A 21,758-nucleotide genomic window follows, 5' to 3' on the forward strand; every position below is an offset into this window, starting at 1 on the left:
GCTAAAGACAACATTTATATACCTCACTGAACACAGACAGAAGACAAGCCGATGCCTACCTGGAGCCTTCAGCCCTACTGACTAATGTTCATGGTACTGGAACATACTCTGCATGCACCCAAATGAGGAATGTAAACACCAACCCACCTACAAACCCTGAGATCTACAGTGGTAACCGGTTTACATGATATGCTGGTGCAATAGTGGCACAAAAGTTATGAGAGTTACCAACCAATATCATACTAGAACTAAGGCCCCTTCCATGCGATGGAACCCAGGCCTGAAACTGCCTAGAACCTGAGACAAGATAGGCCATGGACCTAGGAGAAAACCAAATACTATTGTTCTGTAAAAGAAATGGAGCAGCAGGTGATGGTGGTATGTGCAGCATATGCCTTTAATCTTAGCACTTGGGAGGCAGAGGTAGGCAGAACTCTGTGAGTTCAAGGCCAGTCTGGTCTATGTAGGTAGTTCTAGGACACTCAAGTTTACATAAAGAAGCCCTGTCTCAAAAAACCCAAATAATAAGAAGAAGAAGAGGAGGAGGAGGAGGAGGAAAAAGAAGAGGAGGAAAAAGAAATAGAACAATAAAATGACCCCTATCTGCTATACTCATAGATCAGTGACTTGCTCAGCTATCATCAGAAAAGCTTCTTCCTGCAGTCGAAGGGAACAAATATAGAGACTCACAACTGGACAATGTGCAGACAGTGAGAGACCTTGGAACATTCAGTCCTAACTGGGATGTCTTCTTTAAGTCTCTCTTCTTGGAGCTCAGTGAACTCTGTGAAAGAAGGCAGAAGGATTGTAAGAGCCGGAGGGGATGGAAGACACCAAGGAAACAAGGCTTTCTAGACATAATAGGACTGATACATAAGAACTCACACAGACTATTGCAGCATGCACAAGGTCTAAGCCATGGGGTCCCAGTGCTGACAGGGGAAGTAGACAGAAGCCCACATCACTAATTCGGAAGCCACCTCCAACTGATAACCATTCATAAAGGAAAACTTAATTCTTTTTCCCAATAGTCTCACTAGGTATATAAACCACACTTAAGGGTTAGACCCCATATAGATGGGCAACACAAAATGGACTTAGTGGTGTTTTTGGAGTTATATTTGTTTTCACATGCTTTTTAAAAATACCTTACAGATATTTTGCTTATATAGTATGGATGGTTTGTGATTTTTTATTTTTACAATATTCTGTGCGCTAATGTATGTGTCAAAGCACTTGTGTATGTTTCTTGTGCTGTTTCTTTTTTTTTTTTTAAGAAAAAAGACTTACCTTATTTTATGTGCATTGGTGTTTTACCTGCATGTATGTCTGTGTGAGGATGCCAGATTCCCTGGAACGGGACGCTGTGAGCTGTCATGTGGGTGCTGGGAATTGAACCCAGGTCCTTTGGAAGAGCAGTTAGTGTTCTTAACCCCCAAGCCATCTCTCCAGCCCCTTCTTTCACTTTTTCATTGGCTCTTTTTAATTTTATTATTATTACTACCATTTTTTAAAAAGATTTTATTTATTTATTACATATACAACATTCTGCTTCCATGTATATCTGCACATCAGAAGAGGGCACCAGATCTCATAATGGATGGTTGTGAGCCACCATGTGGTTGCTGGGAATTGAACTCAGGACCTTTGGAAGAGTAGTCGATGCTCTTAACCTCTGAGCCATCTCTCCAGCCCTATTACCATTTATTTAGATGCCTGTTTGTATTCTAATGGAAGCGAGGAAAAAAGGGTGTGGACTTGGTGGGTGGGATGCAGGGAATCTGGGAGGAGTTAGGAGGGGAAAAACATTAATCAGAATATATTGTATGAAAAAAATCTATTTTCAACAATAAAAAAAAAAAGAGTTCCAGTGATTGATCTTCAAAATGACATTTATTTTGAGAGGGCACCAGTGCCTGCCACAAAGCATATGTGGGGGTCAGAGGTCACCTTGTGGAATTTGGTTCTGTTCTTCCACCATACAGGTTCTGCGGATGGAACTCAGGTCATCAGCCTTGCCTGCCTTTACCTGTTGAGCCATCTTGGCAGCCCAAAAATCTGTATTTCCTGATGGTTATGATGCAAAATCAAGCTTGGAAAGCATTCTCTGCCTTGTAATACAGTTTTGTTAGGGTAAGATTCCTACATATTTACCACCAAGCTTTATTTTTAGTTTTTTAAAATAAGATTAATAATCTTACTTAAAAATTGTGGAAATCACCAGGTAGTGGTGACACAGGCTTTTAATCCCAGCACTCATGAGGCAGAGGCAAGCGAATCTCTGTGAGTGTGAGGCCAGCCTGGTCCACAGAATGGGTTCCAGGACAGCCAGGGCTGTAACACAGAGAAACCTTGTTTCAGAAAACAAATAAAAACGTGACAACCAATCCTGCCATCTGCCTGAGCATTGTGAGTGACACTAGCCTCTGGCTCTCAGAAGCCTACAGGAGGCAGACTTGTGCTCCCCAGGAAACGGCCCCACTTTACCAAAGAAACAACACATGCCATTGAAATTCTGGCCTCATCTTCAGTTCTCCCTCATCAAGGCCAACTGTCACTCCAGAGCTTGAATTGCTTCTCTCTTGCCTGCTTACTATCTTCTAGATCACGAACAGTGACCTGAAGTGATAGAGGAGTCAGTCTGTCTGCACACAGGTTGAGCAGACATGCGGAGGTTTGTGTTTCTTTTCAGAGAAATAAAATTGAGGTTATCTCCAGAGGTGGTAATATGCCCTTAATTCTGGCACTCAGGAGGCAGAGGCAGGGGGATCTCAGTGAGTTTGAGGTCAGCCTGGTTTACAGAGTGAGTTCTGAGACAGCCAGGAATATGAAGAGGAACCCTGTCTGGTAAAACAAAACAAAAATGAGGTTATCAGAGGGTGTGGGTGGAAGGACAGTCTGGGGTCTGATGAGGGTTAATAGCCACCTGCACCGATAACCAGGTGGTACTTGAGCGGACATCTTCAGCTCCACTGGCTCAGGGGATTGTGTCAGTCACTCAGGGCAGTAGCAGATGAGTGTTTCTGATGCTCTGCACCTCCAATGCCTGTCTCCTAAGAATTTTAAAGCTTTGGTCAATGCGCTGGTTGGGAGTGGTTTTAATTCCCTCAATTACTGGCACAAGAGCTTATTTGCATTCTGTCTTCTGCGAATTAGTCCGTTCATGGTCTTTGTTGAATTTCCTACTTGTTTTGATTTTCTGGTGGTTCTGCGGAATTCTCTTGTCGCTGCTTGTGTTGGGACTGTACAAACATTTCCACGATTAAGCCTACAGCCAAGTCTCCTGTCTTAATGGTCATGTATTTTCCCATTTGTCTTGTATTCCATATGCCTGTGAATATTTCTCCCCAATGCTCCATGCCTGTCATTTTTATCAGGAAGACTTACTATATGTATGAACAATGAGTTTCTTTTTTTCATGGAGGCGTGTGTCCTTTTTAAGTCTTACTCTGAGCGATCCATCTTCTTCCAATTTGTATCCATTGCTTTCTGGATGGCTCCATGAAAGCATTCCAAGTGTCTGTAGAATATTCTATATTGGTGCTCCTTTTTCCCAAACCTGTATCTTCTTTCAGTGTGGCTGGTACTCATCTCTCTATGGTTTTCACTAAGTGGGAGTGTATTTGAATCTTGACACCACTTTGTAACTGGCCCAAAGTTAGAATGCCAAATTAAAATAATCTCTAGTCTGGTGTAAAGGTATAGCTCTACTACCCTCTAGTTTCTTTTGTTTTAGAAAAATACATTGCCATTCTCTTTCCAAATTCCTCCCACATTGCTGACTCTCCCAACATATGTTTTTACCATTTGAGTTCTAAGTTTCACAGTGAGGTGCCTTTGCTGTGGAGAAGTCACTCTTTGTACTGGGCCTTCTGCACACCCTTCAGTCCGAAGAACATGTCTTTGACTCTGGGAACTTTGGCTTTTTAATTATTTCTGTTCTCTCTTGATTACAGGTGTGGAGGTGATTGTTTAGTACCTCCATGAGTTTACATGCTATTCTTTTTAACAAAAAATATTTTATTTCATGTGTACTAGTGTTTTGCCTGCATGTGTATCTGTGCAGCACGTGAATTTAGTGCTTGCAGAATCCAGAAAGAAATCAGATCACCTGGGCGTGTAGTCACAGACAGTTGTGAGCTGCCATGTGGGTACTGGGAATCAAACCAGGATCCTATGGAAGAGCAACCAGTGCTGTTAACCACTGAATCATCTCTCTATCCCCTTCATACCATTTTTTAAAATCTAGGATATATAATTCATTTCATGTCTTTTGCTAGAATAGTAAACCCCTACTGTGCTGGCTGGCTAGTTTTATGTCAACTTGACACAAGCTAGAGTTATCTGAAAGGAGGGAACCTCCTTTGGGAAATTGAGAAGATGCCTCCATAAGATCAGGCTGTAGGACATTTTTTTATTAGTGATCGATGCGGGAGGGCCCAGCCTATTGTGGGTGGTGCCATTCCTGAGCTGGTGGTCTTGGGTTTTATAAGAAAGCAGGCTGACCAAGTCATGGGGAGCAAATCAGTAAGCAGAACCCTTCTGTGGCCTCTGCATCAGCTCCTGCCTCCAGGTTCCTGCCCTAATTGAGTTCCTGTCCTGACTTCCTTTGATGTGCAAGATAAGCCAAATAAATCCTTCTCTCCCCGGCTTGCTTTTGTTATGGTGTTTCATCACAGCAATAGTAACCATAACTAAGACACTTACTTATCTTTCAAACCCCATTTCCAGTATCAGTTCTTCCATGATGGTCACTGGTAACCCTAGGCTGAATGACATCTGAGTGCTAACAAACTGTCACATCTGAAATGCCATAGTACATCCGTGTGCACATCTGCCTCCCCCATTGACTATAAACCCATCACGTCAGAAGTGCCTGGCACTTGTGTTCAACACAGGGAGAAAAAAAAAAAACACCATTATATGTATAAGCCTTCATTAAATCTGGGGTTTCAGATGGCCACTGTTTACTCAACAAATATTACCTGGACTAGGTTTCATACTGGCTCGAAGATCAAAGGGGGTGGGGAGATGACAAAAGTTCTATTCATCTAGAAACTTACTATATAATGGGAAGGCTTTTCCTCATATAACTAAAAATGTTTTTAGTATGTATGTATGTATGTATGTATGTATGTATGTATGTATGTATGTATCTGTATGCACATGCCAAGCTGTGGCATGCAGGTGGAGGTCAGAGGACAAACCGGTTCTCTCCTTCCACCATGTGGTTTCCAGGGATTGAACTTGGTCGTCAGCGCTGGCAGTAGGCAACTTTACCTATTGAGTCATCTCCTTAGCCCTTCATATAATTTTTTAAAACTGAGATATAATTCACATCCCATTGGTCAGTGGTAGAGCATCTGCCTGGGACCAGTCCCCCGAAACCAAACACACACACACACACACACACACACACACACACACGACATGTACTCTAGTGGGTTCTTTTTTAGCATATTTACAACATCATGCAACTATGACTAACTAGCCAGGATATTTCTTATCTGTGTGAAGTGCTGAACGTACCCTGGTGCCAAGATGGGAGGAGAAAGGAGGTTACAGAGGAAGAAATGCATTCCAGGACAGGGAACAGCATGTTCGAGGGCAGGGTATTCTGGGGAAAGGGAACAGCAACATTCAAGGGCAGGTTATTCCAGGGAAATGGAACAGTATGTGAAAAGGGGCAGAGGTCTGAGGAGGCCCAGACTCTGGAAAACATGGAAAGTACAGGGGAGGTGGAGTTTATTGTGAGGAAATGGCTGAGTTATTTCACAGATGAGGAATCCACATAGAGCAAGGTGAAGTAACTCAACTAAGGCTAGCAATTGCCCCTGAATCAACTCAAGGGAAGGTGTCTAAGGGACACTACTACAAACTATTGTTGTACACACAGATGCTGGCATGACATTCTCCAAGTTACTGCCATGCTGGCTTTGGACCCACCTTCCAGTAAGATTTCGTTTTTTTTTTTTTTTTTCTCTTCCAGCTCCTTGCATCATCTAAAAACACTGACTATATTAACCTTGATTATGATAACAATTTCCCTTATGTTTTGTAGCTTCACAAAGTTACAACTCTAGCACCTTGATTCCATCAAAACGTACTCTGGCCGCAGGCAGAAGTAATTCTGTAGTCAACATCCAGGACGAAGTCAAGGTCCTTTGTGGACTCTCAGGCTCAACTATGTTTAACACACGTGTCTTAAACCTCTGAGTGACAGTGAATTGCTGCTTCCTGGGCTTCTGTATCCCCACGTGCAAAGTAGGGTTAGAAAACATTGTCCTGGCCACCAAACTGCTTACTGGGAAGCTGTAAGGTGCTCACTGTTTCTGAAACTCTGGGGCAAAGGCTAATGTAGGTATTTGAAAGCAATGTGGATAAGTTAAGAATGTTTCCAAACTTCTGATCCTAAACTCTCATCTCAGTTTACTAGGTTTCAGTTCAACCAAGATCACTCAGGAACTCTAAGTGACAACCATTTCAGCTCTCTAGGGTGGGCTGACACAGAAAAACAGCTAGGAGTGAGTTTTGTTAGGCAAAGTGAGGACCTTTGGATATCTGGCTTTCCCTTGGAGTTTGTCCCTGCAGTCTCCTAAGGTTTCCCAGCCTCTTTCCTAACAGAAAAGCTAAGGGTCATGGAAGCTGCAGAGCAGGTATGATGGTTGACCTTGTTATCTACGTGGTGGGAATTAAGAATTGGGGGGGGGGTGGCTGGAGAGATGGCTCAGTGGTTGAGAGCACTGACTGCTCTTCCAAAGGCCCTGGGGTTCAATTCCCATCACCCACATGGCAGCTCATGGCTGTCTGTGGATTCAGTTCCAGGGGACCTGACATCCTCACACAGGCAAAGCACCACTGCACATAAAATAAAAAATAATTATATAAAAATGCTGGGCAGAGATGGCACATGCCTTTAATCCCAGTGGAGGCAGGCAGATCTCTGTGAGTTCAAAGCCAGTCTAGTCTACAGAATTCCAGGACAGCCAAGGCTACAAGAGAAGAGGAACCTTTCTCAAGGCCTGTCTTGAAAAACCAGAAAAAAAAAAGTTACCAGGGAAGCAACTATTTGGGCTTGTCTGTGAGGGACTGGGTTTAGGTGGGAAGAACTATTCTAAATGTGAGTGGCACATTCTCCATGGGCTAGAGCTCCAGAATGCAGAAAGAGAAAGCAAGCCCCACATTAGTATTTACTTCCCTCTGCTTCCTGACCATAGACACAATGTGACCAGCTCCTTCACACCTGGGCTGTAGTGCCTTCTAGACCAGGATGGACTGTTCGCTCAAAATGTAAGCAAAACCAAATCTGTCCATCAGCTGCTTTTGTCAGTGTCTTGTCACAAGAAAGGTGACTAACGTAGAAAACTGGGACTTAGTAGTGGAGCCACTGCTATGATAATCCTGACTATATGGTTTGTGAGACTTTGGATGTGGCTTATAGGAGGAATGTAAACTTGGAAACCTTGGGCTAGAAAAGCCCTAGAATGCCAACAGACCATTCTGGCTGGAATTTGGAAAACTAGAACGCTAAGTGTGGAAAGTGGAGGTCCAGCTCACAAGGTTTCAGAGGAGAGCAAGAACTCTATCAGGAATTGGACTGGGGGCCATTTGGGTTCTATTCTTACAAGGACTCAGGCTGCCTTCTGACTGTGTCCTGAGAACTTTGAGTGAGGCTGAATTCAAAAGTAATGGACTAATGTGTTTGGTGGAAAGAATTTCAAAACATCGCTCAAATTGTGGTACGGCTGCAGTTTGTTGCTCTTAATCAAGAATACAGTTAGAAAAAGCAATAAGAGGAAAAATGTAAAGTTTGATGAGAAAAAGAGTGCAAACAAATTAAAATTTCAGATAAGGCAGGTTCAAAATCAGCTGTAACTGTTAAAGGAACTAGTGCCATCGAAAAAACAAAACAAAGGGGCTGGAGAGATGGCTCAGAGGTTAAGAGCACTGACTGCTCTTCCAGAGGTCCTGAATTCAATTCCCAGCAACCACATGGTTGCTCACAACATCCGTTGTGAGATCTGGTGCCCTCTTCTGGTGTGCAGATATACATGGAAACAGAATGTTGGATACATAATAAATAAATAAATAAAAAACAAAACAAAAAACCCCTAGACCTCTCTACTGGGAAAACAGGAGAAGAAAGGGGACAATAGAAGGGAAAGACTACAGGGGCTTTTAGAATTGGACTAAATACATTTTTATCATGAGATCAAAAGAAAACTTTGGGGTGGGGTGGAATGTTATGATGCTTAATCTTGTCAATTTGATGAGACTGTGGGCATGTCTGTGAGGGGCTGGGTTTAGGCAGGAAGACCCAGTGTAAATGTAGGTGGCACCTTTCATGGGCAGGGGTCCTAGACAACATAAAAAGAAGAAAGCATCCTGAACACCAGCATTCAGCTCTGTCCCGACTGTGACTGCAATGTGACCACCACAGACTGTATCCTCAAACTGTGAGCCAAAACAAAACTTCTTCCCCTTCAACTTCTTTGATCAGATATTTTGTCATAGTACCAAGAAAAGTCAAGAATACAGGAGGTGTGGAGAAAAGTGTCCTTCATGCTCACTGGTCTTTCAGTAGCACTGTTTAAAAGATGCCTGCAGGGCAGAACATACCAAAGACAGCAAAAAGCAGCCAGTTCTCAGAAAGGAATTTGAAAGTGATCCTACTGACTATAAAGAGCCACCCATCCTAAGTAAGAATTGGGAGACTGTGTACACTGCCCAGAACAGCAGCCATGGTTTTGCAACAAACACTTGCCATATTCAAAAATGTGATGCAACATAAAAGGCATAAAAACCTTTCAAAAAGGAAGACGACCACCAATCCACGACAGTTCCTTCTTTGTCTTTGGTAGCCTGGAACTAGGACTTACTGCAAATAGGCAAACATACCCTTTCATAGAGTGGTGACCACCCTAATTAGGATCATTTCTGTGAATAATCTGAAGGTGGTTGGCTTCCAGTCCCCAGTGATTAATGCACACCAAATTGTTTTCATTTGTGATTTTCTTCCACATTTTAGTTAGGAAGCATCTATCCCTGGTTTATCTGTCCGTCTGAGAACAGCAGCAAAGCAGCTCCCAATTCCAGCAGCAGTAAAATCCAGAGAGGAGGAAATGTGTGACTACTTGATGAAAGCTAGAATTGAAATGTCAGTAAATAATCTAAAGGAAAAAGATTTCATCATTTCCTTCTCAAGACAAGTAATTAAGGACAGCTCCCACCTCCACCCAAAGTTTTTAAGCTCCTAGGTTCCCTGGACAAAGAAATGGAAGCAAACCTTCAGTGTGTCACACATTACTTACCTAGCCTTTATGTCACCCTCACCAGGGTGGTTGCTTTACTTCTTTTACAGATAAAGCAGGCTCAGGGGTGTTGGCACACTTTGGGGCACACTGCTGGGTCTGAGGACGGAGTAGACAGGCCTTCTGCCCTATAGCCCAAGGTCACTTCTGCACCCAGCCATACCTCCCACGATGTAAGCCCTCTAAATTCCAACAGACACTTGCCATGTTGAACCCAGTCATCTCACCGCAGAATCCCTCCTCTTCTGTAGGCACATTTCTCCTCTTCTGTAGCCCTACATTCCCACGGGTCCTTGTAAAGCCTCCTTTCCAGGAGGGGATCTAGAACCCTGCCTCTCCGAGGTCCTCTGCGTTGAAGGGCATCTTTCCTTCTTGTCCCTTCCAGAGCTCAAAACAGAACCTCCCAGGCTCTGGAACCGAACCGGCCGCTCAGCCTGGCATCAAGCATCGTGGTCTCCTCGGGTGCCACCTGGCCACCACTGGCCTCAGGTCCTGCTCTCTTTTCTCTGCTTGGGTGAGGAAATCCGAGGCCCAGAGCCAGGGCAACTTTCCTAGGATACATGGTCTCGGGGAGAGGCCGGCGCAGTCCCCCGTTCATTGACCACATGCGCCCCCTTCTCCAAGAGCCTAGCTTGCAGCCAACATCCGGATCCGCGCATGGCCCTGGACGCGCAGGGGGAAAGTTGTCAGCCGTGGCGTGCGCCTCTCACCTCGCTGTGCACCTCACCGCCGCGCGCCCACACCCGGTCCACCTTGCACACACCCCGCCCACGCCCGTGCCCCTCTCCCGCGCGCCGCGACGCAAAGCCGCTCCCGGCCCCTCTCGGGCGGCCGCCGCTTCCGCCAGTCCGGCGCGCAGCCTGGGGAGCGCCGAGCCATCGGAGCGCGCTGCGCGGGACGGCGCGGGACGGGCAGGGCGCGCACTCTCGGCGGTGGACAGGCCGGTCCAACTCTCTGGCGCGCGGGGTGCGTCGCCCGTCGCCGCCCCGGTACCGGGAGGCAGAGCGAGCGCTTTGTCCCCGCGCCCGCCCGGGACTCTGCCCCGAGGAGGCAGCCGCGCCGAGTCCCGCCTCCGCCTCTGCCCCCGGGCGGGCCGGGCCGGCCGCGGTGGGGGGAGCCAGGCTGAGGGCGAGGGTGGGGGCGGGGGCGGGCTCAGGAGGAGAGAGGAGGGCAGCAGAGGCGGCGGGAGCGCCGGGTGCCGGGCCGGAGGAGCCGCGGGCTCTCGGGAAGACGCGGATGATGAACAAGCTGTACATCGGGAACCTGAGCCCCGCCGTCACCGCCGACGACCTCCGGCAGCTCTTCGGGGACAGGAAGCTGCCCTTGGCGGGACAGGTCCTGCTCAAGTCCGGCTACGCCTTCGTGGACTACCCCGACCAGAACTGGGCCATCCGCGCCATCGAGACCCTCTCGGGTGAGCACCCGCGCGACCCACGCCGCGCCTCGCCTGGCCGGCTCGGGACGGTGGCAGCGGGGAGGCCGAGCCCCACGGGCCGCGCCCGCCGCGACTCCCGCGCCGCACGCTCACTTCCACGCACCAGTCCCGCGACTCTGGCGGCGGGCGGGCGGGCTCCGGGACGGCCGGCTGCCCTGCCCCCACAGCGGGGGCTAACCTAGACCCTCGGGCCTCAGCCTCGGGGCGACCCTGTGATCCTCCGAGGGTCCCCAGGCTCGCTGGCTCCCTAGGAGCGCCCCGGCGTGCCCAGCTGCTCTGCGGAGCTTCCCCCGCCCCCACCTTTGCAGAGTCCCCCCGTTTTCCCTTTTTCTGACCCTTCTAGTGCCCTCTTTGCCAGGGGCCCCCCTAAATCCAGCATCTCCTCTCCTCCTGGCCAGACCTTCCTGCTTCCCATGCCTCGTGCCAAAGACCTCTCACCCTCTGCCGTCTCCCGAGCCGCAGTCTCCTTTTTGAGACCCCCCTTGCCCCCCGGCCCCCCACTTTCTGCAGGTCCTCGACTTTACCTACTGAACCCTTCGAGGTCCCGGGGTTCCCCCCCACCCGGCCCCTGCCGGACCGCACATCTCCCTCGGTCTTTTCCCGAAGCTCACTTCCCTTTCGCTGGTCTCGGAAGCGCTCCTATTTTTCCCTGAATTTTTTGTCCGATTTTATTGAGAAGAACTCGGGGCTGGGGGCTTTCCGCCTCCCGTCTCCCCGCCTCCTGCTCGGCCAGAAGCACCTTTTTACGAGGTACCCTGTCTCAACTCGGTGGGGGCCCGGGCTGAGAACCGGGAAAGAGGCGACCGGGGGGCCCGCGAGCGCGCTGGAGCTCAGACGGGAGTCGGAGTGCGACTCTCGCCCGCGCGCGCGTTCCCAACTCGCATCCCGCACACGCACGCGGCGGACCACGCTCCTCGGGCCTGCGACCCCCGACCCCGGAGAGAACCCCTTCCTTGAAAACTTGTGCGGCAGGGTGTACTGGAGAGACCTGGGGGTCACCCCAAAGCAGGCGGCCGCAGAGCGGGGGACGCCTGCGGGTGTCCCCGGGGCCGCTGGCAGGGAGGGTGGTAGGGTGAAGGTGGGGGGGTGGGGGGCGAGCGCCCAGGAGCCTCGGGGTCCCCGGATGGTGGAATGGGGAGCTGGGGGCCGGAGAAGCCGGGGCGCACCAGCCCTGCAGCTTGAGTTTCAAATGAGCTCATCTTTTCAAATTGGCGCCGCTCTTTATTAAGTGTGTTTTCCGGTAATGCCACCCACAGCTATACCTGGGTCGGAACCGGGCTAGTGCCCTTCCCACCTCGTCCGCCACCCGTGGCGCCCACTTTTCATCACAGTTGGAGCTAAGTTCGCCCAGCTGCGGCGGGGTGGAGGACCCCTTGAAGGCTCCAGAAGGCGGAGCCCGAGGGCGCAGTTAGTGTGCGTGCCCCTCCTAGACCCCCGCGGGTTTGACTCGAGGAGGTTCTGAGTACTTTACGTTTCTGTTTTAAAGGTAAAGTGGAATTGCATGGGAAAATCATGGAGGTCGATTACTCAGTCTCTAAAAAGCTAAGGTAAATATATTTTGCCTAGTTTCTTTTTTTCCTTCTCTGCGATTGGACTTCCAACTAAAAAAATGTGGTCAACTTTAAAAAAATGTCTATTATTTTTTAAAGGGCTTTTGTTTGTTAGTGGAGATACATAGCTTAGAAAGTTATTATTGTTATTATTATTTTTACTTTCATTATATAAGGTGTTTTCTGTGCCTGCAAACTGTTTGGTGACTAATTAGGGGTCGGGATGGAGAACACTAGGTAGATTCAGTTGGCTGCTACCGATTACGTTGTTTATCATAAATTGCCTTTCACTGAGAACTCCCCACTGCCATCACTACCCCCAGCACAATAGCAAACTTCCTGTGAGATGTTAAGAGTAAATATTTACTGTGTCAGCTGAATTGCTTAACTAGACCATGCGATTAATTACTCCTTTTTTTTGCATAGTTTAGTGACGAATAATAAAATAATTCAGTAAATGGGGGGGGGCGTCAGTATTTTGCATAGTTTTCTAAAGAAGTTGGTTGTTTGCATGGGATGCAGGGAGATGCCAGACTTCAATAACTGAAGCAGCAGGGCTGTGCTCCTGAGTGCTTTGTTGTTAATTGTTGCTTTAGAGAAACGTTGCAGAATAAACAACCTCGCGGTGAAGTCGACAGTTAGCTATTGTTAATGCAGGAGTAACACGCTTTGTGGGGGTTGGGGTTTATCCATTCTTGCTAAGCAAGAATGAAGGAGAACATCCTTGTTTAAAGCTCACCGTGGACTTTAAATTGGGTGGGGGGAGTAAGCCCCCCCATCTTAAATTAGTTAATATCCATTAATGAACGTTTCTTTACCATTTGTCATTAAGCATGTGAACTGGGGAGGCTTAGTCTTGATTTTCCACCTTCTTAGGCAGAGGTAGATGCTCAAGCTCTGTCAGGATTGAGCACATTTTAAAACAAATGGATTTTTATAAATACTTGGATGTGTTGGAGGGTTTTAAAAACATTGTGTGCATAGTTCCACATACATTTTAATGTCACGGAATTTCTATTTGGAAACGGTTGTGTGCCACATTAGAAAACTGTTTACTACTTTTGTTTTTGAAAAAGTTAAGATTTAATGATTTGCAGTTTGGGCTGTTACACTGAATAGATTCTTATTTTGAAAATCTATAGCTGGCTTTCTGTAAGTTGTTTTAAGTTTATGTGGTTTCCTTCAGTAGTATTATTTTGGGGGGACTGGGTAAGAGATGTTTTCTGGGATGCTATAAGTACTTACTGTAAGTTTAAACGTTTGTCTCTCAACAGTTGAATGAAGTTTTGATGAACACTGTTAGAAAGAACCACTGAGAATGTTTAATGCACTGTGTATCTATAAATATCTCATTCTGTTGTCTGTCCAGCTCTTATCAATCCTTTTGGAGGTCAAAATTAGCAAAAGTCAATAGATTATTAATTGGGGTTATTTGATGTTGCATTAGTCCATGATACAGTCTGTATCATTTAATTTTCAAAATTAGTGAAATACTAGTTTATTTAAAATCATTAGGATCACCTAAAACTTATCAAAAAAAATACTACTTTGGCTTTTTCTTTTTAAATGCAAAGGTTGTTTGCATTTTGGCTGAAGTGTCACTTATGTAGTCCTAGGAATAATGAATTTCTTTGAACATGTTGGTGATATAAAATAAGCAGGAGAAAGAAGCTAAGACCATGCTGTGTGGTTGAGTATACCTGAAGACAATTAATTACCAAACCAAATGCATAGGTAGCTGCTGCTGGAGAGAGTGGCACCATTTTTTTTTATTGGATTATTTTGATCTTTTGTTTTCTTTATTAATTTCAAATACAAAAGTTCCCTACTTGTACTACAAGCTAAGGGAGAGAAGGCTTTTGGAATTGGTTAGCTGAACTCAGCTTTCTGGGATAAGTTCTCCATAATACTGGGCCAGACCACGCTGGTGGCTTTAAAAAACCAGAGTACTGTGACATTTAAGACTAAAGCTTTCAGGTTATACAGTGATTGTTTTATTGTTCTTTTGTTGCATTTCCATGCAAATTGACAAGTTGGAAGAAAATCTGTGAATATTAGGTCAGTTCTATATGTGGTTTTTGAGTTCTGTAGAGCATGCAGGGAAAACAAGCCATCCTTTTTTGTTTACCTCCTTGAAAAATGATTCAACAATTGAGTGCTAATTTTTAAATGTTGTGCTTGGTTCTTTGATTTCTCAGGAAGCTGTTTTATACCTGTATTTCAAATAGGCTTTTTAAAAGCTAATGATAGTTTGTAAGATGTGTTAATCTTCATTTGTGGATTTCTTGGCATGCTATTTGCTTACAATTGGGTCTTTTGTTAAATCACATAGCATCAATTTATACATGTGGCTACATTGTAGACAGACTAGACACTGCTGTTTTCTTAGTTACCCTGGAGTAGAGAATTCTTTTCGAAACTTTCTGCTACTTCTGTTTCATCCATCTTCAAGTGCATATTATTGCACAGTAAGCCATTCACATAATCTGTTTCTCTTACATTCTACTTGGTTGCAGTCTGCTGAATTAAAAACCTTTGGGTTTTTTCTCCCCCCTGTATTCATACAGTATCTGTGGGTCAGAGGTTTAGTAAAGAGGAAAAAATGGGTAACTTTAAAAGTGCTGTTAAAAGTTATGGAAACCCCTTTGATAGAACTTTAATTTGGGTGCTGCTAAAAGTTCACTTAAAAAGTCTCTCATACACACATGTACACATAGTGCATAAATTGTTTTGATCTAAGACATGCTGACTTGAATATGCTTTTGTATCTAAAGTTGAATGAGTCTGTGAGAAAATAGAACTTTAGAAAAAAATGCAGTATCTACCCACTTCTAGGAAGTAGCTGAATGCTGGTAGATGGGTTTCAGCTGGGACAGTCAAATACTCTGAGGTGGTGCAGGGAAAGCGATGAATCTGGCTTTCATGAGTTAAAAATCAGTAATTGTGTTCTCTCCAATGCAAATGAATTTGGTCTCCTATAGGAATGCTAAAGAAAACAGTATCCCAATTGTATTTTTCTTGTATGTACTACATTGTGTATAGCTGAATTAAATACCAACCCCCCAAAAAAACCCACCCAACTTCAAGCTCTCCCTGTAACAGAGGCTTTTTCTGCATTAATTTTTGATTTTTCTAGAGACAGAAAAGACTTTATTAGTTTTAAATCCTACAGTAGCCTTCTATTTCAATTTGTTGAATTAGAAATTAATGGCTGGACTTAATTATATATGTGGAAAGAATAATACAGTGTCATGTATGATATCAAACTGTAAAGTCACATTGATTTAGCTTTGAAGTTGTGCCTGCACATTTTTAAAAAGGTAAATTTATTATGTTCTAGAGAACATACATTTTCCTGATCTCTAAGAAATAGGTATTAGGGTTGGAATAGAAATGATAAAAAAAATTTTTACTCAATACTTAGATAATAATGTATTCTTAAAATGTTTTTAGGAGGCTAGTATTTAACTTTTTAGATATTATTTAAACATTAAAATTACTGAGGTCTACAAATAAAATATATTTTGTTTTGTTTTCTAATTCAATAGTAGTACCTATTGAATTAGATTGGTTTTCTAAAAGTATCAATTTTAAATTGTAAGGCAGCAAGTTATAGAAGTATTTAAATTCTTAAATCTTAATTCTAAAAAGGAATATATATATAGTCCATTTGCTGTGTTGTACTTTTCAATAATAACAATGTTATTTGCAATTACAGGTAATAATATGGCCCTTTAGAGTTGTGAGTCTCATGTTAAGCTGAGGTTGTCATTTCATAAGTGAGAGAAAATTAATATTTAGAGAAAGCCTTTTCCATATAATGATCTGAAGTATATTTTCTTTAAGAAATGATTTAACATTTTAAAATATGTTTAAAATATGAGAAGATTCAAAACTAACTACCTGTGAAAATTATTTCACTATTTTAAATAAACACTATTTTTACGTGTGTTCAGGTTGCTTCAAGTTCCTTAGAGGGTTGAAGAATGATACTGAATTGTGTGTAAAAGGATAGAGACCATAGTACATTTATAACAAGACAGAAAAGCAGTAAAAATAGATTTCTCCTACAACTATTTATAAATGTTTGATATTTTCTAAATATCTACTGTCTATAACTGGACCACTATTCCATGTCTGCTAGTAAAATCCTCAAAAGTAGATGAGCAATTAGTCAGTTGTTACTGAGCTAATGTGTCATTCCTCTGAGTCAGTGGGGTGTGTACGTTTTGTGGGGGGCAGTAGTTTTACATAGATCAAGTAGCAACAGAAAGAGGAGATCCTTAATTGAGCAGCCATTACTCGGGGTTTCAGTCCAAACAAAGTTAATGAAAATCACTAGAGGATTGAAACCCACAAAGGCAGTCATATGAACAGCACCGTCCCTGAGAGATGCTTAACACTTACAGGTGCCTTCACTCCTGGCAGTCAAGGCACAGACACCTGCAGTGGCTTTTCCAATGAGCATATTTCTGAGAAGACTGTCCAAATACAAAAACTACCCTTCTAGATTGCTCTCCAGTTCAGTTCTGTGAAGGTTTTCATGATCTCTCACCCTAAACACACACAAACTTTCTTTTTTAAGTACAGGGTCTCCTTATGCAGCCCCAGCTGTTCCTGAACCTCTTTGCCTTACCTCCCGAGTTGCTGGGATCACAGGCACTACAACACTGTGCCCAGCTTATATAGGGTGTGTTAGTGAATGTGCATTTTCACTTAGGAATGCTATACTTAGGAGGGTGTTTTGTTCTTTTTACACAACCGGTGGTAGATCAGTTTTGTTAGAAACATCATAGAATTAGGAGCTGCTTAAAAATTATAAATTTCAAACTATAATTTTAACATCATGAGTATATTTTCAGTTTTCTTTCTTTCTTTCTCTTTCTTTTTTTTGCTACTGGTAGGCCTTGGCTAAACTAATTTTTAAAAATGTATGCTTTGAAAGGTCTAGTCAAAACTATACTATCTTAAACTATGACTGGCTTCTTAGTCAGGTTTTATCATTTTACACTCAATGGGAAGAACAAATTTGGGGAACGTTCAAACAATGTTGATGAACAGATACTAGGAAACAAACAGCAAATACCTACGAGTGAAGAAAGATGACTCCCCCAGCCCCATTTATTGCCATTGAAACATTTTCAATCTTTCACTTTATAATTTCACTTGATGCTTACAAACTTATAATTTTCATTTGGTGGCATGGATGGTATGGGTTCTATTTTGGGCAGCAAATTGCAGAGTGCTCAGAATTATTTTTAAGGTTTTTACTTTTCCTGTTTTGATTATGGACTTTAGTCTGGTTACTTCATAAAATAGGGGAAAGAAATTATTTTCTATTGCAGAAAACCTTAGGTTCTGTTGCTCACACTGCCAAGAGGAGGGGAGAAAATACAATAATGTGCCTTTCATTTGGTTTAGAGTTGGATGGCATGTTGATGTTGCATATAAGTAGAGCAGAAATGGATACTTTTTTATTAAGGGGACTATCAAGTCCAAACACCATTCTGTGGCCATCATTTCATGATTTGATATTTCTTCTGAAGCAGTGATTCCCCCCCCCCAATAATTTTGCATTCTTGAGGTACATTTTGTTCGCTTATTCTTGGATCTTCTCATTGTTTATGTTTCCTATACTTTTATTTCCTAAAATTCAAACACTTAATCACTGTTTCCTATTCTGTTAAAGTAGGCATTTTAATAGGTTCCGCAAGTGAGGTAGAAGGTGTTGGGTACACATTTTAAGTGTTATCATATCTTACATTTGTTTACCTGGTAAACAGAAAAGCTTGTATGGAACCATTGCAATAAGAGGGATGCTTGCAGTCTTTCTTGTCATGTATTTATTTGACATGTAAGTGTGAATTTGCCTTCGGGAGGGAAGCTTGAACTTTAAAATTATTGCAGGCTTTATCATCTGGTACTGTCATAAACACGGTACTTGAGAGCATTGTGGTGAGATGACTTTCCATGTGGCTGCATCTTAAGTTCATGCAGTAAAAAGCTATTATGGCCCCTTCAACAGAAAATCAACTTTTTCTAAGTAAGATTTAGAAAAGAGAAAAAATGGACTAGTCCTCCTCTCACATGAAGAAACTTAGAGAAATGGAGAAATTTGTTTAAGGCAGAAAATAAATTCAGAAGTAGGGAAGAACCCAGGCAAGGGCTCTGTCACTGATTTTTACCCCAGAGTGCTTCACTGAACATCTCATGTTAAATTAATCCTCCCAAAGTGTTGAAAAGTCCAGATGCCACTCAGGGACGATAGAAATTTTAAGTGCCCTTTTGTAACTACCTTATTCTTAGCACGGTCTGTAAATGATCCACTCTTCGTTACACTGTTTTTATAGGAAAAAATAATTGGAAACATGGACATGATTTTATTTATTTGTTTTGGTTTTTTGAGACAGGGTTTCTCTGTGTAACAACCCTGGTTGTCCTGGCACTCACTCTGTACACCATGCTGGTCTTGAACTCACAGAGGTCCTCCTGCCTCTGCCTCCTGAGTGCTGGGATTAAAGGCATAGGCAAGCATGTCATTTTAAAAGTAGCATTAATTCCTGCTTTCTCTCAGCTTGCCAGACACAGACAGTGAGTGTGGGGATTTATCCGGGAGGTGTTACGTGTTTCTGTTTGCTTGGCTCTTGTTGATACTGCTGCACCTTTTAGTGGTCACATTCGTTGTATTAAGAAAAATGACAGTGCTAAGAAGGACATTCCCACTGGGCACAGTGGCTCAGGCCTTTAATCCTAGGCAGAGGCAGACAGATCTCTCTGTAAGTTAGAGGCCAGTCTGGTCTACATAGCAAGTTTCAGGGCAGCCAGGGCTACATAGAGAGAGACCCTGTCCCAGTATACCATAAAACAAAACAGGACATTTCTCTCAACGTTTGAGTCATAGAAACTAGGTCCTGCCTTTATCTCTGGTCAAGACTGTGTACCATTTGGCAAACTTCAAGAATTCACCTAGTGGGCTCCTCATGGCTCAGCCCCTGCAGGAGGCTGTGCAGTGCTTTCACTTGTCTCATTAGTGGGAGCTGCCAGTCTTTCGTAGATTCACTCTGGAGCTAGTCTTTTTCCTTAGAATAAGGTTTGGTTGGTTGGTTGGTTTGTTTTACATCTGCTGTGTGAACGAGAGGTACTATCAATGGAGTTGAGTTCTTAATGACATAGTCAGTAACCGTGTGTGAACTGCCCTTTCATCTCTGAATTGTAATGTTTTCCTGAACTCATCATCTTGCTTCCTTTAACTTTTGTGGAGTCTCAGGGTGGTAGTGATGGTGGGAGGGAGGGTGGAGTAATAAAAAAAAAGTAGGTGAAGGGTTATTTCTAACTCTTCATGCCTTTCTTCAAGTTGTACAGTCTAGGGCGGGATGTGGCATGGAATCGTGACTCAGAAGATGGGGGAGAGGGAGAGAGAAACTAATAATTACAGAGTGGTAGCTGCTATATGCTAGGCTCTGGGCTTGGCCTTCCAGGCCGTCTCCACACCCCCATCCCACCTCACCCTCACCCGAGCCTGGAGAGGTCTGTTCCTAACCAAGTTGCGGACTGGTCTCTGAACCTTCAGACTCTAAATAAGTCCTTCCACTGGACCAAACTATTTCAGAAAAGCAGTGGCTATAATATTTTTGCTGCTGTGTGTCTAGCTTGAGTAGTCTAATAGCCAGTTGTGAGAATAACTTTGTTACTCCTGTCCGTGGTGGGTATGCAGAGAACAGAAGGGGCTGAGGTCTGATATCGTCATAGTTAAGTGAAACTGAAAACCAGTTATCTGAGTATGGTGGCATGTGCTTGTAATCCCATCACTTGGGAGGTGGAGGCAGGAGGATCAGGAGCACAAGGTCATTGTTGGCTACTTAAGATCCTGTCTCAGCAACCACACACACACACACACACACACACACACACACACACACACACACACACACAAGATTAAAAAGAAATTGAAAGTGTTGGTCAGAATTTGAAGGAATTTTTAAACATAGTCCTATAGAAATTTGTAATTATATAAAAGGGAAAAGGTGCTTAAAAAACAAAATGATTGTAAGGTTAAGTGTAAAGACACACAAAGACACATATCCACGACACATGTATTCCATACGTGAGGTACAGAAGTGTATAATACTTTTTACCTCAGTAGTTGGTTTATCTATGTGTTTTTTTTTTAATTTTTATAGTTTGGGAAGAGGAAATACAGAATCCTAACTATATATATATCATTAGAAAACCTTAAGCCAAGCCAGGTAGTAGTGGTGAACACTTTTAGTCCCAGCTCTCCGAAGGCAAAGGTAGGTGGATCTCTTGAGTTCAAGGCAAACCTGGTCTACAGATCGAGCTCTGGGACATCCAGGACTACATAGAGATGTCTTGAAAAACAAAAGGAAGAAAGGAAGAAAGAAAGAAATCCCTAAGCTTTTCAGAAGTGAGGGCACAGGGCCTGAAGATCTGAGTATGCTTTTACACTGAGTATTTGAGACATCTTGTACATTTGTGGCTGTTATATTAGTGACAGTAGATTCAAGTTACAGTCATATCACCAATGAAATGAGGTATAAGGGTTTTGTCTCCTATAGAGGAAGGTGGTGCATTTTTTAGCCATAAGATAATATCATGAAATGTGTTAAATTATAAAGGATAACCCCTTTTCTCAGTCAAGAGCCTGAAGATAGCTCAAGGTCTCAGAATACACATTTTAAATCCTGACTCTACCCAGTGCACATGGCCTATCAGCTGCTGCATGAGATGCTTGGGGACCAGCTGTGTGGGCTTTTGTCTTGCCCTGAACCTTTTAATGCTTCCTCATCTCTGATGTTAACAACCTACTTTGAAAACTGGATGTTTTTCTTCATTGTTGTATGCATAGAGTTTTGAAGGACTGTGCTTTGTATCTCCTTGTCAGATGTAGAAGATGAAAGGTTCACCCAGAAAAGGGGTTTAGTCCTTTCATTTATTAAGGAGGGCAGGAGGAAGGGAGAGGAGAAGCTGCCGTAGAAACAGAGGTGACTGGGTCTCTGAAGTCTGCGGTGCTGTGTGTGTTCTGTAATTCCAGAGTGAGGACAGTCGATGCTTCCAGAGCAGCCAGGGCTGAGCAGCTCTGCAACCTTCCTCTCCTTGGACAATTGAAAACTCCCAGTGTGGCTGGCCTGCTCACAAAAGGTTTCTTTCTTTAAGGCCTTGCACTGCCCACTTCCTCTCCCTCTGCCTTCCTTTGCATGTTGTGAGGTGCTAGGAACGCTGGGTTGCAGGCCCACTCTGTACTCTAGCCCCAGTGCCCCTCATTGCTGAGGTTTGGGGCCCTCACGAGGCACGTGCATGCTTGCTCAGTGTGTTGGAATGTTTGGTCTTTGTGGCACACACTTCCTTGGATTGGTGCAGCCGACACACAAGCTTCAAGGGGTGCGGGGCCACACTGCAGATTCTTTGTAAGTGGTTGAGAGATTGGGAAAGAGTTTCTCATGC

General features: G+C 43.9%; 1 protein-coding gene and 1 long non-coding RNA gene across 5 annotated transcripts in view; one reads left to right on the forward strand and one right to left on the reverse strand.

The window, feature by feature from the left end:
• Nucleotides 1-370: 370 nt before the first annotated feature.
• On the reverse strand, nucleotides 371-10,386 carry LOC118238804. The gene is made up of 2 exons (XR_004769973.1): nucleotides 9,312-10,386; nucleotides 371-784 (listed from the first exon to the last, which is right to left on the reverse strand). It is a non-coding gene; the product is annotated as an uncharacterized LOC118238804 (long non-coding RNA).
• A 73-nt stretch (nucleotides 10,387-10,459) lies between these two features.
• Igf2bp2 (insulin like growth factor 2 mRNA binding protein 2) overlaps nucleotides 10,460-21,758 on the forward strand; it is a 113,788-nt gene continuing 102,489 nt past the window's right edge. For 3 of the 4 annotated variants that reach the window (XM_027413003.2, XM_027413004.2, XM_027413006.2), the window contains exons 1-2: nucleotides 10,461-10,725; nucleotides 12,233-12,293. In XM_027413003.2, the coding sequence (XP_027268804.1) occupies nucleotides 10,548-10,725; nucleotides 12,233-12,293 (239 nt within the window). In that variant the 5' untranslated portion in view covers nucleotides 10,461-10,547. Of the gene's footprint in view, nucleotides 10,726-12,232; nucleotides 12,294-21,758 lie in introns of all 4 variants that reach the window. The other variant, XM_027413005.2, reaches the window with a different exon arrangement.

The sequence above is a fragment of the Cricetulus griseus genome, chromosome 4, assembly GCF_003668045.3.
Source record: "Cricetulus griseus strain 17A/GY chromosome 4, alternate assembly CriGri-PICRH-1.0, whole genome shotgun sequence".
NCBI lineage: Eukaryota > Metazoa > Chordata > Mammalia > Rodentia > Cricetidae > Cricetulus > Cricetulus griseus.